The sequence below is a fragment of the Gymnoscopelus microlampas genome (assembly GCF_963454915.1).
Source record: "Gymnoscopelus microlampas genome assembly, chromosome: 13".
Classification (NCBI taxonomy): Eukaryota; Metazoa; Chordata; class Actinopteri; order Myctophiformes; family Myctophidae; genus Gymnoscopelus; species Gymnoscopelus microlampas.
Genome location: NC_139950.1, coordinates 48,805,122 through 48,820,949, shown reverse-complemented (window position 1 = coordinate 48,820,949; position 15,828 = coordinate 48,805,122). Strand labels below are relative to the sequence as shown.

The 15,828-nt window shown below is 41.0% G+C and overlaps 3 protein-coding genes across 5 annotated transcripts in view; 1 reads left to right on the top strand and 2 right to left on the bottom strand.

The window, feature by feature from the left end:
• rassf4a (Ras association domain family member 4a) overlaps positions 1-15,828 on the top strand; it is a 61,301-nt gene that overhangs the window by 34,608 nt on the left and 10,865 nt on the right. For all 3 annotated transcript variants that reach the window (XR_014602143.1, XM_084076977.1, XM_084076976.1), the window contains exon 4: positions 2,628-2,749. Coding sequence is in view for 2 of the 3 variants with exons in the window: in XM_084076977.1 (XP_083933103.1) it covers positions 2,628-2,749 (122 nt within the window). In the remaining variant the exon portion in view is untranslated. The remainder of the gene's footprint in view (positions 1-2,627; positions 2,750-15,828) is intronic.
• On the bottom strand, positions 8,216-9,316 carry LOC311058099 (kelch domain-containing protein 3-like; the record flags this gene model as incomplete). The annotated part of the gene is made up of 1 exon (XM_084075405.1): positions 8,216-9,316. The coding sequence occupies one exon, from the start codon at positions 9,314-9,316 to the stop codon at positions 8,216-8,218; it is 1,101 nt and encodes a 366-aa protein (XP_083931531.1).
• Positions 13,246-14,343, bottom strand: LOC311058098 (kelch domain-containing protein 3-like; the record flags this gene model as incomplete). The annotated part of the gene is made up of 1 exon (XM_084075404.1): positions 13,246-14,343. One exon carries the CDS (start codon positions 14,341-14,343, stop codon positions 13,246-13,248), a length of 1,098 nt encoding a protein of 365 aa, XP_083931530.1.

The window sequence follows — 15,828 nt, the reverse complement described above, 5'->3', positions numbered from 1 at the left end:
CAATGTGTTCAGTGTACAGACAGTACAGTAGTACAATGTGTTCAGTGTACAGACAGTACAGTAGTACAATGTGTTCAGTGTACAGTACAGGAGCGTGGATACGGATTAAGCTCAACGTGTGTGACATGTCACCCATCACCACGAGACTAATCTGATTCACGCTGGTCTCTTGCTGCGATGAGCTGTGCTGTGTAACCTCTGCTTCACTCTGTGTGTGTGTGTGTGTGTGTGTGTGTGTGTGTGTGTGTGTGTGTGTGTGTGTGTGTGTGTGTGTGAGATTTTGACAGCAAATTGTGATTTAGTTTTAGTCATAGTCTTTTGAATAAAATTCCATTTAGTTTTAGTCATATTTTAGTCATCTGAAATGTATTACTGTTAGTCTAGTTTTAGTCGACTAAATATCATAAGATTATAGTCGACTAAATCTACAATTTATTTAGTCGACTATAATGTATTTTGGCGGTGCCTTGATGGCGTCATAATGGCTGATTTTACACTTGGTTGCATGCAGAAAATAGCCGATCTACAAGCTCACGATGCGTTGTGAGCTTGTAGATCTGCTATTTTCATAGCACAACACCCGACACCAAACATAAAATGACTTATCTTAGTTCTGCTGGATCTCATTTTAGTCTAGTTTTTATTTGTTGACGAAATTGTCAGTATATTTAGTCTTAGTCTTAGTCATCATAGCTTGGTTTTTATTTAGTTTTTATCTAGTTTTCGTCAGTGAAAAAGGGTATTAGACTAACATTTTTCGTCATAGTTTTAGTCGATGAAATCAACACGTGTGTGTGTGTGTGTGTGTGGACGTGCGCTGGTATTCCTTTACTTGGGCCATGCCCCCACGTGTGTCATAGAATTTGAGAAATTGATTGATTGATTGAATACTTTATTAGTCAGAAATATAAACAGCACATGGTACAGTCAACATAGCATAGAAAATTACATTACATTACAGTCATTTAGCAGACGCTTTTATCCAAAGCGACTTACAATAAGTGTATTCAACATAGGTAGGGAACAAAACTACTAATCACCAGAAGTCTTAAGTGCATTTCCTGCAAAAACAAGCAACCAAGAGTATACCTAGCGCTAAGATAAAAGTGCTATATATCAGCTACCTACTTTCTTAAACAGATGAGACAAAATAGCAAAATCAAATGAGCACGAGCTAATACAAAAAGTGTATCGACTAAACAAGATCCAATAAAACAATACAAGTGAACACAGCTAGTCCATACCAGGGGATGTATGTGTGCAGTCACAGTATTTGCAGACTTTTAGTTGTGTATGGCAGTATGGGCAAGGTCTGTGTTCCATGTCTGCCTGGCTGCAGACAGTTACGACACCGGTGTATCGATGAATGAGTAAACAACACGCTAGTGCTGTTTGCACCAAGAGCTGAACAGAGTACATCCCATAGCCTGGGGGACCGTAACCGCGACAACAGACCCCGTGGCCGCCCATGCCCATGCATGTGTCACGTCACGTGCATGCCGCGCATGCGCAGTAACGGCGGAAACTGCGGCCATAGAGTTACACAAGTTTCCCAAAAAAAGCACTGATAAACAGCTTGAATTTGGGAAAAGTTAAAAACATGGTTCCTGAGTGTCTGCACATGGTTATGAGAAAACCTGGACAGACAGACAGGCAGACAGACAGACAGACAGAGGTTTCCTTAATTATAGGAGGATAATACATGTAATCGACAAATACAAACACTATGTGCATATGGGAAATGACATCTACCTCCCCTTGTGGTCTCCTGGTTGTGTAACCAGTGTTACACATCATCCTGGTGTCAGAACACCCACATTGTGGTGCAGAGCAGGAGAATGAGAACTTTCCCATGTTTGTTCTAAGTGTGGGTTGGCACCAGTCAGATCATGGTCGCTATGTGTGTCACTCACTTTGGAGAGAATGGTTCGACATGTATTGTAATATAATTGGCAGTGGTGTAAAGTAACCAAGTACATTTACTCAAGTACTGTGCTTAAGTAACATTCTGAGGTATTTTCTTTACTTTACTGAAGTATTTCCAATTTTCAATACTTTTACTTCTACTCCACTACGCATTACATGTATTATTATTACGTATTACAAAACATACATTACCACTTCAACCCTATATACATTTCGGCCACTTGAAAATAGCAGATCTACATGCTCTCAATGCGTCGCATTGAGAGCTTGTAGATCGGCTTGATTTGTATACATTTTGAAAACTTGAAATGGGATATTCTGCATAATGAGTATGTTTACTTTAAGTATATTTTGATACCAATACTTTCATACTTTTACTCAAGTAAATTTTGAATTCCGGACTTTTACTTGTAAGGGAGTATTTCTACATTGTGGTATTGATACTTTTTTTTGTAATCCGACTGATTAGTTGGATTACTGATTAGTGGGATTAGTAGCAGAGACTCACGTGTCTAATATAACCACACGTGAGCTGGTAGATCAGCTATCTATGGCTTTGGGGATATCATAAAAAAAAAACATGTAAGAATGGCATTGATAAAATCGCTGTCCTAAAATCGTGTGTGTGTGTGTGTGTGTGTGTGTGTGTGTGTGTGTGTGTGTGTGTGTGTGTGTGTGTGTGTGTGTGTGTGTGTGTTTAGGAGGACGGAGAGCTGACACTTGAAGGGTTACTGAACATCTACTGGGGTCTCCGTCGACCAATCAGGCTCCAGATGCAAGATGACAACGAAAGGTTCCACCACTCCACCACTGGAGCCAATCGGTACGGACCATAGACTCTCATCATTGTGTGCAAGTTAACCCATTCAATCGGGGAACGCATCTGTGTCATTTTAGATTTCTTTGGCTATTCAAAAATAGCAGATCTACAAGCTCATAGCGCGGCACTCGGCACTGAGCTTGTAGATCTGCTATTTTTGATAAATCGTGAAAATGTGTGCAATATTTGAATATTTAAACATATACACAATGCAAGTTATTTTACAAGCTTATAAAGAAAAAGTTCCTATGTTTTCTTTTTTTTTTAAAACACATTCACTGCCAGGTACTATGCATCCACTTCATCCATGTGGTGCCAGCGTTTTTTTTACTGTGTTTTGACGATCTTTGGAGAGCCGCAGAATCGTAGTAATTTGCTAATTATTTGGGAGCCCACTTGCAATATCCTCACAGCCCACAGGTTGAGAATAAATGCTCTAGTCTGTTTTTTTCAGTTTGTTTTCCTTCATTTGCTTTTTTCACGGCTGCCAGCTCCTGATGTTTAGTCAGATTCCCAAGCTCCAGACGTCTTAAAACTAGGACTTAAGTCTATAGGAAGTCCAGGCCACTCTGTGTCATCTTCTCTACGATCAACAACATCCACTGGAACATCATTTTTTTAATTTTGCATTTTTTCATTCTATTTTCTTGTCTTTCTTTTACGTTTTCATCTTTCTGTTGTCATGGCTGCCAGTTCCCACCTGATGTTGTGTGGGAGACCTGACTGCTCCAGACCGTTCTGAATAACTGTTAGCTTACATAATGTCTTCAGACTAGGACTTACATGTAAGATATGTAAGATGAGCTTTCTTCCAAAGAGGATGATACGATCTCCCACCATGCAACAGCACATGTTATCCACATCTGGGGCTTTCCCCTTGGGCTCAAGCTTCCTCCAGGAGAAGGTCTTGGAATCTAATTTCCACAGATCATTGAACTCTCTTCTCAGACCAGAGTTATATCCACCATATATGTACAGTTCTCCATTGTAGACAAAGGCTGCATGGCCCTTACGTTGTTCTGGAAGAAGCTGTGCAGAAGGTGTGTTCAGCCAATAGTTGGTCTCTGTGTCAAACACTCTGATGTTGTTGTCCTGGTGCCCACATCCCCCAAATACAAACATATGTGTCCCTATGATGGTGGCAGAGTGACGATATGAAGCAGGTGATGGAGTGCCTCTGGTGTTAATTAAAGACCAGATCATTGTGGTGGTGTCCAACTTGTAGATGTCATTAGTGCATCCAGTCAGCTGGGTCCATCCTCCATGAATAAACATGACCTTCTCCAAGACACAGGCTGAGTGTTCATCCCTCGCCTCTGGAACAGTTCCGGAAATCTTTGGCTTGAACCATCTGTGGGCGTCAACATCAAATGCATAAAGAACGTTGTCACTGTCTCCCGTGATAGTAAACCAGTTGTTGTGACCTTTTATCTCACAATTCACCATCCCTCCCCAGATATAGATGATATCTAATATCAGTACAGCTGTGTGTCTGTAGCGCATGGAGGGAACATCAAGGGAACATTCTTCTCTTCCAGTTGTCACTGGGGGCAACCTCATCCAGCACAAAGTCACTGTGTTGAAGACGTGAACATCAATCTGATCCTTGTTGTAGGTCAGCCTGTTATAGAACCCTCCAAAGTAATACACCTTGTCCTCCACTGGCCCAGCAGCACAACCATAGAAGGTGTCTGGCTGTGGTCCTCTTTTCAGAGGCACCGACCAACACAGCATCTCTATATCTGTATCTCTCTTTTCTTCCTTTGTGTCTCACTCTGTCTACGTCTGTCTCTTCTTTGTCTCTGTGTGTCTTTGTCTACGTCTCTGTATCTGTGTCTCTGTCTCTGTCTTGATGGAATAAACTCTCAACATTCCTCTCGATCTCTCTAGACGTCTGCAACAGCTTATATAGGCTTAAAAAGCTCTGGCCTGATGTCACTCACAACACAAACTGATGTCATGCATGTGCAAAAACACTGATTTGTGCAGGTGTTTTTATCTGCACACATTTCTCTCTTAACAAGACCAGGAGACCTGGTTCTGCCAGACCCAGACTTCACATGACGTGTCAGCATGTGTCTATGCCCATGTATGGACGAAAGGGGGACAGACTTTTATGGCTGGGGCCTAAGGACAAAGGGGGCATGCCCATGTATGGAGAAAACAGGTACCAAGCCTCATGTAAGCCAGACCCCCTGGGTCTGGCAACAAAAATATATATATTCAAAGCTTTGCACACATTTTCACGATTTTTCAAAAATGACAGATCTACAAGCTCATGTCGCGGCACTCGGTGCCGCGACATGATCTGTCATTTTTTGAATAGCCAAAGAAAGTCACAGATGCATGAACTCTTAATGGGTTGAAAAGGATTTTTTAGAGTTTCCATATAGTCATTAACATGTTATAGAACTTACCTGAATAATTGATTGGACGTTGGCTAAACGACATCATTGCATTGGTTAATAAGTCATGGATGTTTGATTTTCATTTGTAAATTAGTCTCACTATTTTCCTCCTGCCTTTTCAAATCAATTCACACTTAAAAAAAAACTTTAACCACTTAAACCCTATAATACTTAGTTGTCTGGGATCCCCCAGGGCTCTGTACTTTGTCCGCTTCTTTTTTCCCTCTACACCAGGGGTCACTGACCATGCATTATAGTACTGTATAAAATTGAAAATGAAAGTTTTTATTTATTTATTGTCTTCCATGGAACATTGCACTAAACTTCTGACTTACTGGGAAGTCGGAGGGCAAGACAATTCCACAGAAAAATTAAAAAAAGAAAGGAAGTTAGAGTCTCAAGAAGGGGAAGTGTACAGGATTACCTGATTGAGTCATCATTATTAGGAAATGTGCCCATATAAAACAATCACATGTGTCCTACATAAGATACACATCAGTATTTCAGTTAACATTAGTTTAATGGAAGGTTGGATAAAGTAAGACAATGGAATAAGGGGAAACGTGTGATAGGAATAGACCAGCAGACCAATTTAACCATTTCAGTTAAATAATGCAGGGCTTGATATACTGTAAGTTGTTGCACGTAGTAAAGTGAAACGAATGAAATCAAGCTCTTAACGGTCATTATTTAATTCAAAGCTTTTTCTCCCACACCACGCCTATTAAGTATAAACATTTCTTACATTTCATGGACTTCACTTATTAAATACCATTTAAACATATATTAATACATTTAACAAAGTTAAAGTTAAAATGCATTTACGTTTTAAAACATTATACCATGGACCACTAGTAGTCCATGGACCAATGGTTGAGAAACAGTGGGTTGTATAGACATGGGATGCATAGCAATCTTAACCCATATTCCCTCCCAACACAACAGTGGTCCCCAGGTTGATGCTTAGTCAGGGTGGTGGTCCCTGGTTCACAATCAGTTCAAAACCCCTGCTTCTACACCAAACCTCTTAGCCAAAAATAGCTGCTCTACATGCTCACAACGCCAAATGTTTTGCCCCAGAATAAGGGCGCTAAGATTCATGTGGGTAAAATGCAAAGATAGCATGACAAAAAAATAATAGTAACGCATAATGATAATATATGGAGTGTTGGATTACATTTCACAAGCAAGTTTCATGTCTCTGCCAAATGACATTCATACTATACTGACAATAATGATTTCCTTAAAAAACTAACAAACCACAGAATGCTTTGGAAAATTGTCAGCAGTAATGTCAAGTCGTACATCTTTCATCATCTTTTATTGCTGTGACATAACTGACATAACAGAATATCCGTTTCTGGCCGCAGTAGCAGGATTCTTCCTTTGATATTTGTGCCCGTACCGTAGTGAAATTCTTTCCAGGCTGTCCAAACATGCAGCCTTTGTTAGTCACCTATCAGGGGCCCTGAATCAGTGACCTATTAGGGGCCCTGAATCAGTGACCTATTAGGGGCCCTGAATCAGTGACATGTGATTTCTTTGAAACCTCAACAGGAGCCATCGTTTTATTAGGTGATGGAAACCCAAGCTAATTATTAGGGCTGGGAATTTATCGCGTTAATTTCGATCAATTAATTACAGAAAAAATATCGCGTTAAAAAAATTTACGCATTTTAATCGCACCTATTTTTGCACCGCGGAACGTTTCTCGCTGGACGAGTTTCAGACGGACCGATTATAACAGCGCACAAGCCCAACATGCTTCTCACACAACAACAAGCTGCAGCCAGCACGGTGCACGAAAACATGAATGGAGACGCGACCGCATAGCCTGTTTGATAATGTTGGCTGGGCAAATCAGAATCTGTAATGGATGCCCCCCTCTACGCGCTCGCGCTCCCCCCCACCCCGTTTGTCCCGTTTAGGGGGGGGGGGGGGGGTGCACGATGCGGTGCGGGTCACATGCGCGCGATTTTTATTAATAATTAATTAAACTACTATACTATCTACAACCTAACAATGCATTGCGCTTGTAGATCTGCTATTTTCAACTGGCCAATATAGGGCTTAAGTGGTTACTGTATGTTTTGTAATAATAATCGAAATCTACAAAGTAACTAGTAACTAAAGTTTTCAAATAATTGTAGTGGAGTAAAAGTACAATATTTGCCTCTGAGATGTAGTGGAGTAGAAGTAAAAGTATTAGAAATTGGAAATACTCGAGTCAAGTGCAAATACCTTGAGATTGTACTTAAGTACAGTGAGTACATGTACTTAAAAACATATGCCAAAATCCATTCGAAAAAATTGCTTTTCACTGTTCTCAGGTCAAATATTGATATGCGATTAAAATGCGATTAATAGCGATTAATTAATTACAAAGCCTCTAATTAATTAGATTTTTTTTTTTAATCGAGTCCCATTAGTCCTACTAATTATGTTATATTCAAATATTATCCAAAATAATTACATTTGATAGAATTAACCATTTAACTCGCTGCATCCCAATTCTGGACAGTCATAATAGACCAGCATTCTGTGGAAAATAGCCGATCTACAAGCTCACAGCGTGCTGCAACGCACCGCATTGTGAGCTTATAAATGAGGTATTTTGAGGTAAAAAAAAAAAATGAAGGGACCTAGTATAGACCCCTGGGGGACTCAAGTCAATGAGGGTTTTAAGTGGTTAACTTTAAGTTAACCTTTAATTTCTCTAAGGAACTGGTAGTTATAGTCTTTTGAATCTGTGTTTTGACGATCTTTGGAGAGCCGCAGAATCGTAGTAATAATTTACTAATTATTTGGGAGCCCACTTGCAATATCCTCACAGCCCACAGGTTGAGAATCAAATCTAGTCTGTTTTTTTTTCCCCAGTTTGTTTTCCTTCATTTGCTTTTTTCACGGCTGCCAGCTTCTGATGTTTAGTCAGATTCCCAAGCTCCAGATGTCTTAAAACTAGGACTTAAGTCTATAGGAAGTCCAGGCCACTCGGTGTCATCTTCTCTACGATCAACAACATCCACTGGAACATCATTTTTTTATTTTGCATTTTTTCATTCTATTTTCTTGTCTTTCTTTTACGTTTTCGTCTTTCTGTTGTCATGGCTGCCAGTTCCCACCTGATGTTGTGTGGGAGACCTGACTGCTCCAAACCGTTCTGAATAACTGCTAGCTTACATAATGTCTTCAGACTAGGACTTACATGTAAGATATGAAAGATGAGATATGTTCCAAAGAGGATGATACGATCTCCCACCATGCAACAACAGCACATGTTACCCCCTAAATCTGGGCCTTTCCCCTTGGGCTCAACCTTCATCCAGGAGAAGGTCTTGGAATCTAATTTCCACAGATCATTGAAGTGTCTTCTCAGACCAGAGTTGTATCCACCATATATGTACAGTTCTCCATTGTAGACAAAGGCTGCATGGCTCTTACGTTGTTCTGGAAGAAGCTGTGCAGAAGGTGTGTTCAGCCAATAGTTGGTCTCTGTGTCAAACACTCTGATGTTGTTGTCCTGGTGCCCACATCCCCCAAATACAAACATCTTTGTCCCGATGATGGTGGCAGAGTGAAGTGATGAAGCAGGTGATGGAATGCCTCTGATGTTAATTAAAGACCAGATCATTGTGGTGGTGTCCAACTTGTAGATGTCATTAGTGCGTCCAGTCAGCTGGGTCCATCCTCCATGGATAAACATGACCTTCTCCAAGACACAGGCTGAGTGTCCATCCCTCGCCTCTGGAACAGTTCCGGAAATCTTCGGCTTGAACCATCTGTGGGCGTCGACATCAAATGCATAAAGAATGTTGTCACTGTCTCCCGTGATGGTAAACCATTTGCCATCTCCTTTTACCTCACAATTAACCATCCCTCCCCATATATATATGATATCATCTATCAGTACAGCTGTGTGTCCGCAGCGTATGGAGGGAACATCAAGGGAACATTCTCCTCTTCCAGTTGTCACTGGGGGCAACCTCATCCAGCACAAAGTCACTGTGTTGAAGACGTGAACATCAATCTGATCCTTGTTGTAGGTCAGCCTGTTATAGAACCCTCCAAAGGAATACACCTTGTCCTCCACTGGCCCAGCAGCACAACCATGGAAGTTGTCTGTCTGTGGTCCTCTTTTCAGAGACACCGACCAGCACAGCATCTCTATCTCTGTATCTCTCTTTTCTTCCTTTGTGTCTCACTCTGTCCACGTCTGTCACTTCTTTGTCTCTGTGTGTCTTTGTCTACGTCTCTGTCTCTGTCTTGATGGAATAAACTCTCAACATTCCTCTCGATCTCTCTAGATGTCTGCAACAGCTTATATAGGCTGACAAAGCTCTGGTCTGATGTCACTCACAACACAAACTGATGTCATGCATGTGGAACAACACTGATTTGTGCAGGTGTTTTTATCTGCACACATTTCTCTCTTAACAAGACCAGGAGACCTGGTTCTGCCAGACCCAGACTTCACATGACGTGTCACCCTGTGTTTATGCCCATGTATGGACGAAAGGGGGACAGACTTTTATGGCTGGGGCCTAAGGACAAAGGGGGCATGCCCATGTATGGAGAAAACGGGTACAAAGCCTCTTGTAAGCCAGACCCCCTGGGTCTGGCAACAAAAAAATATATATATATTCAAAGCTTTGCACACATTTTCACGATTTTTCAAAAATGGCAGATTTACAAGCTCATGTCGCGGCACCGAGTGCCGCGATATGAGCTTGTAGATCTGTCATTTTATGAATAGCCAAAGAAAGTCACAGATGCATGAACTCTTAATGGGTTGAAAAGGATTTTTATGTTTGTTTACATCGTTTCCATATAGTCATTAACATGTTATAGAACTTACCTGAATAATTGATTGGACGTTGGCTAAACGACATCATTGCATTGGTTAATAAGTCATGGACGTTTGATTTTCATTTGTAAATTAGTCTCACTATTTTCCTCCTGCCTTTTCAAATCAATTCACACTTAAAAAAAAAACTTTAACCACTTAAACCCTATAATACTTTGTTGACTGGGATCCCCCAGGGCTCTGTACTTTGTCCGCTTCTTTTTTCCCTCTACACCAGGGGTTTTCAACAGGTGGTCCGTGGACCACTGGTGGTCCGTGAAGGTATTGCATGTGGTCTCTGACCATGCATTATAGTACTGTATGAAATTGAAAATGAAAGTTTTTATTTATTTATTGTCTTCCATGGAACAGTGCACTAAACTTCTGACTTACTGAGAAGTCGGAGGGCAAGACAATTCCACAGGGAAAAAAAGGGAAGGAAGTTAGAATCTCAAGAAGGGGAAGTGTACAGGATTACCTGATTGAGTCATCATTATTAGGAAATGTGCCCATATAAAACAATCACATGTGTCATATGCATAAGATACAAATCAATATTTCAGTTAACATTAGTTTAATGGAAGGTTGGATAAAGTAAGAGAATGGAACAAGGGCAACCATGGGATAGTAATAGATCAGTGGTTCTCAACTTTTTTTATTTTTTCATTTTTCTTAGCTCTGGACCAGTTTAACCATTTCAGTTAAATAATGCAGGGCTTGATATACTGTAAGTTGTTGCACGTAGTAAAGTGAAACAAATGAAATCAAGCTCTTAACAGTCATTATTTAATTTAAAGCTTTTTCTCCCACACCACGCCTATTAAGTATAAACAACTTACATGTGATGGACTTCACTTATGAAATACTATTTAAACATATATTAATACATTTAACAAAGTTAAAGTTAAAATGCATTTACGTTTTAAAACATTTTCCCATGGACCACCTATTTATACCATGGACCACTAAGTAGTCCATAGACCATTGGTTGAGAAACAGTGGGTTGTATAGACATGGGATGCATAGCAATCTTAATCCATATCCCCCTCCCAACACAGCAGTGGTCCCCAGGTTGATGCTTAGTCAGGGTGGTGGTCCCTGGTTCACAATCAGTTCAAAACCCCTGCTTCTACACCAAACCTCTCAGCCAAAAAATAGCTGCTCTACATGCTCACAACGCCGAATGTTTGGCCCCAGAATAATGACGCTAAGATTCATGTGGGTAAAATGCAAAGATAGCATGACAAAAAAATAATAATAACGCATAATAATAATATATGGAGTGTTGGATTATATTTCACAAGCAAATTTCATGTTTCTGCCAGATGACATTCATACTATACTGACAATAATGATTTCCTTAAAAAACGAACAATCCACAGAATGCTTTGGAAAATTGTCAGCAATAATGTCAAGTCGTACATCTTTCATCATCTTTTATTGCTGTGACATAACTGAAATAACAGCATATCCGTTACTGGCCTCAGTAGCAGGATTCCTCCTTTGATCTTTGTGCCCGTACCGTAGTGACATTCTTTCCAGGCTGTCCAAACTTGCAGCCTTTGTTAGTCACCTAGCGGCCCTGAATCAGTGACCTATTAGGGGCCCTGAATCAGTGACCTATTAGGGGCCCTGAATCAGTGACCTATTAGGGGCCCTGAATCAGTGACCTATTAGGGTCCCTGAATCAGTGACCTATTAGGGGCCCTGAATCAGTGACCTATTAGGGTCCCTGAATCAGTGACATGTGATTTCTTTGAAACCTCAACAGGAGCCATTGTTAGGTGATGGAAACCCAAGCTAATTATTAGGGCCGGGAATTTATCGCGTTAATTTCGATCAATTAATTACAGAAAAAATATCGCGTTAAAGAATTAACGCATTTTAATCGCACCTATTTTTGCACCGCGGAACGTTTCTCGCTGGACGAGTTTCAGACGGACCGATTATAACAGCGCACCAAGCCCAACGTGCTTCTCACACAACAAGCTGCAGCCAGCAAGGTGCACGAAGACATGAATGGAGACGCGACCGCATAGCCTGCTTCATGATGTTGGCTGGGCAAATCAGAATCTGTAATGGATGCCCCCCTCTACGCGTGCGCGCTCCCCCCCACCCCGTTTGTCCCGTTTAGTGGGGGGGTGCACGATGCGGTGCGGGTCACATGCGCGCGATTTTTATTAATAACTAATTAAACTACTATACTATCTACAACCTAACAATGCATTGCGCTTGTAGATCTGCTATTTTCAAATGGCCAATATAGGGCTTAAGTGTGTATGTTTGTAATAATAATCAAAATCTACAAAGTAACTAGTAACTAAAGTTTTCAAATAATTGTAGTGTAGTAAAAGTACAATATTTACCTCTGAGATGTAGTGGAGTAGAAGTAAAAGTATTAGAAATTGGAAATACTCGAGTCAAGTGCAAATACCTTGAGATTGTACTTAAGTACAGTGAGTACATGTACTTAAAAACATATGCCAAAATCCATTTGAAAAAATTGCTTTTCACTGTTCTCAGATCAAATATTGATATGCGATTAAAATGTGATTAATTGCGATTAATTAATTACAAAGCCTCTAATTAATTAGATTTTTCTTTTAATCGAGTCCCATTAGCCCTACTAATTATATTATATTCAAATATTATCCAAAATAATTACATTTGATAGAATTAACCATTTAACTCGCTGCATCCCAATTCTGGACAGTCATAATAGACCAGCATTCTGTGGAAAATAGACGATCTACAAGCTCACAGCGTGCTGCAACGCACCGCATTGTGAGCTCATAAATGAGGTATTGTGAGGTAAAAAAAAAAGGAAGGGACCTAGTATAGACCCCTGGGGGACTCAAGTCAATGAGGGTTTTAAGTGGTTAACTTTAAGTTAACCTTTAATTTCTCTAAGGACCTGGTAGTTATAGTCTTTTGAATCTGTGTTTTGACGATCTTTGGAGAGCCGCAGAATCTTAGTAATTTACTAATTATTTGGGAGCCCACTTGCAATATCCTCACAGCCCACAGGTTGAGAATCAAATCTAGTCTGTTTTTTTTTTTTCAGTTTGTTTTCCTTCATTTGCTTTTTTCACGGCTGCCAGCTCCTGATATTTAGTCAGATTCCCAAGCTCCAGACGTCTTAAAACTAGGACTTAAGTCTATAGGAAGTCCAGGCCACTCGGTGTCATCTTCTCTACGATCATCAACATCCACTGGAACATCATTTTTTTATTTTGCATTTTTTCATTCTATTTTCTTGTCTTTCTTTTACGTTTTCGTCCTTCTGTTGTCATGGCTGCCAGTTCCCACCTGATGTTGTGTGGGAGTCCTGACTGCTCCAGACCGTTCTGAATAACTGCTAGCTTACATAACGTCTTCAGATTAGGACTTACATGTAAGATATGAAAGATGAGCTCTGTTCCAAAGAGGATGATACGATCTCCCACCATGCAACAGCACATGTCACCCCCCCAATGTGAGCCTTTCCCCTTGGGCTCAACCTTCCTCCAGGAGAAGGTCTTGGAATCAAATTTCCACAGATCATTTAACTCTTGTCTCAGACGAGAGTTGTATCCACCATATATGTACAGTTCTCCATTGTAGGCAAAGGCTGCATGATCCTGACTTTGTTCTGGAAGAAGCTGTGCAGAAGGTGTGTTCAGCCAATAGTTGGTCTCTGTGTCAAACACTCTGATGTTGTTGTCCTGGTGCCCATATCCCCCAAATACAAACATCTTTGTCCCGATGATGGTGGCAGAGTGACGATATGAAGCAGGTGATGGAATACCTCTGATTTTAATTAAAGACCAGATCATTGTGGTGGTGTCCAACTTGTAGATGTCATTAGTGCATCCAGTCAGCTGGTTGTATCCTCCATGGATAAACATGACCTTCTCCAAGACACAGGCTGAGTGTTCATCCCTCGCCTCTGGAACAGTTCCGGAAATCTTCGGCTTGAACCATCTGTGGGTGTCGACATCAAATGCATAAAGAACGTTGTCACTGTCTCCCGTGATGGTAAACCATTTGCCATCTCCTTTTATCTCACAATTAACCACCCCTCCCCATATATATATGATATCATCTATCAGTACAGCTGTGTGTCCACAGCGTATGGAGGGAACATCAAGGGAACATTCTCCTCTTCCAGTTGTCACTGGGGGCAACCTCATCCAGCACAAAGTCACTGTGTTGAAGACGTGAACATCAATCTGATCCTTGTTGTAGGTCAGCCTGTTATAGAACCCTCCAAAGGAATACACCTTGTCCTCCACTGGCCCAGCAGCACAACCATAGAAGTTGTCTGTCTGTGGTCCTCTTTTCAGAGGCACCGACCAACACAGCATCTCTATCTCTGTATCTCTCTTTTCTTCCTTTGTGTCTCACTCTGTCCACGTCTGTATCTTCTTTCTCTGTGTGTCTTTGTCTACGTCTCTGTATCTGTGTGTCTGTCTCTGTCTCTGTCCTGATGGAATAATCTCTCAACATTCCTCTCGATCTCTAAATGTCTGCAACAGCTTATATAGGCTGACAAAGCTCTGGTCTGATGTCACTCACAACACAAACTGATGTCATGCATGTGGAACAACACTGATTTGTGCAGGTGTTTTTATCTGCACACATTTCTCTCTTAACTCATTCACTGCCAAGGACGACTAATGATGACCTTTTGAGCGGTGTAGCCGCTCCTATAAGTGGGGTTGCGACCCATGACCCATCAGTCGTGAAAATTTGGCTTTCGCTGTACTGTGATTGGCTGATAAGTATTCAGACCCTTTGCTCAGTATTGTGATTGGCTAGCGAGACGCATGATGAAATTCATAACCTATAAATAGCACCACACACTTCAAAAAAATACTTTTTTTTCCATCACTGTGATGACCTTAAATAACACCGCTCACTTCACACTGGGTGTGATTTTTGGTGCGGTGTAACCGCCCCCTATAAGTGAGTTTTGGACACTGACCAATCCTGCACCGTGATTGGCCAATAGTCTACAACGCAGTCTACACCCCTAACCCTTCCACAGTCAATGCAAATCTATACTTTTGCAAAGTCAGCCAATCACATTACAGCTAGTGTCATCACCACTAGCTGTAATGTGATTGGCTGACATTGCAAATTCAGGACTGTGATTGGCTAGCGAAACACATGACACATGTGAAGCCCTATGAATAGCAGTATGGACTTGAAAAAAAGGCATTATCGTTTTTATCCTTTTTTTTAAGTGAGTCATGTTGTGATGACCCCACTTCACACTGGGTGTGATTTTTTATTTTTTGTTGGTGGGGTGGGGGGGCTGCTCCCCAACCTGTCAATGATCCAAGCACCACCGAAGTAGAGTGACTTGCTCAAAAGGAGCTGGGTACAGAACAAGTCTAGAGGCAAATGGCAAATAAAGTCCAGTCGTCTGAAAGTCACTCCAGATAGAACATTGCAAATGTGTAACGAAGCTAGCATAGCTATAAAAAGCTATAAAGATAAAAACAGTTTAGACCCTAACACTGATATTTGTGTTCTGCGTAGCAAGAGCTCTGGGCATGGACGGTCCACGCTGGGTGTAGGACACGGGGGTTATTCCCTACCGGCTGGATGACAGCCAACGTCTTCTCCGTATATATGTATAGCGAACATTTCTAACTCAAATCTTTGCTTCTAGGGGTCCCTGGAACAATATATTTTGAGATGGGGGTCCGCAGCCTGCACATCATTTTGGGGGTCCTTGACATGAAAAGGTTTGAGAACCACTGATTATAGCAACATACGTTTACAAAAATAAAACTGTTAGGATTTAGAAGAAATTTGTGGAATCCCCCAGAAGCATAGATTTG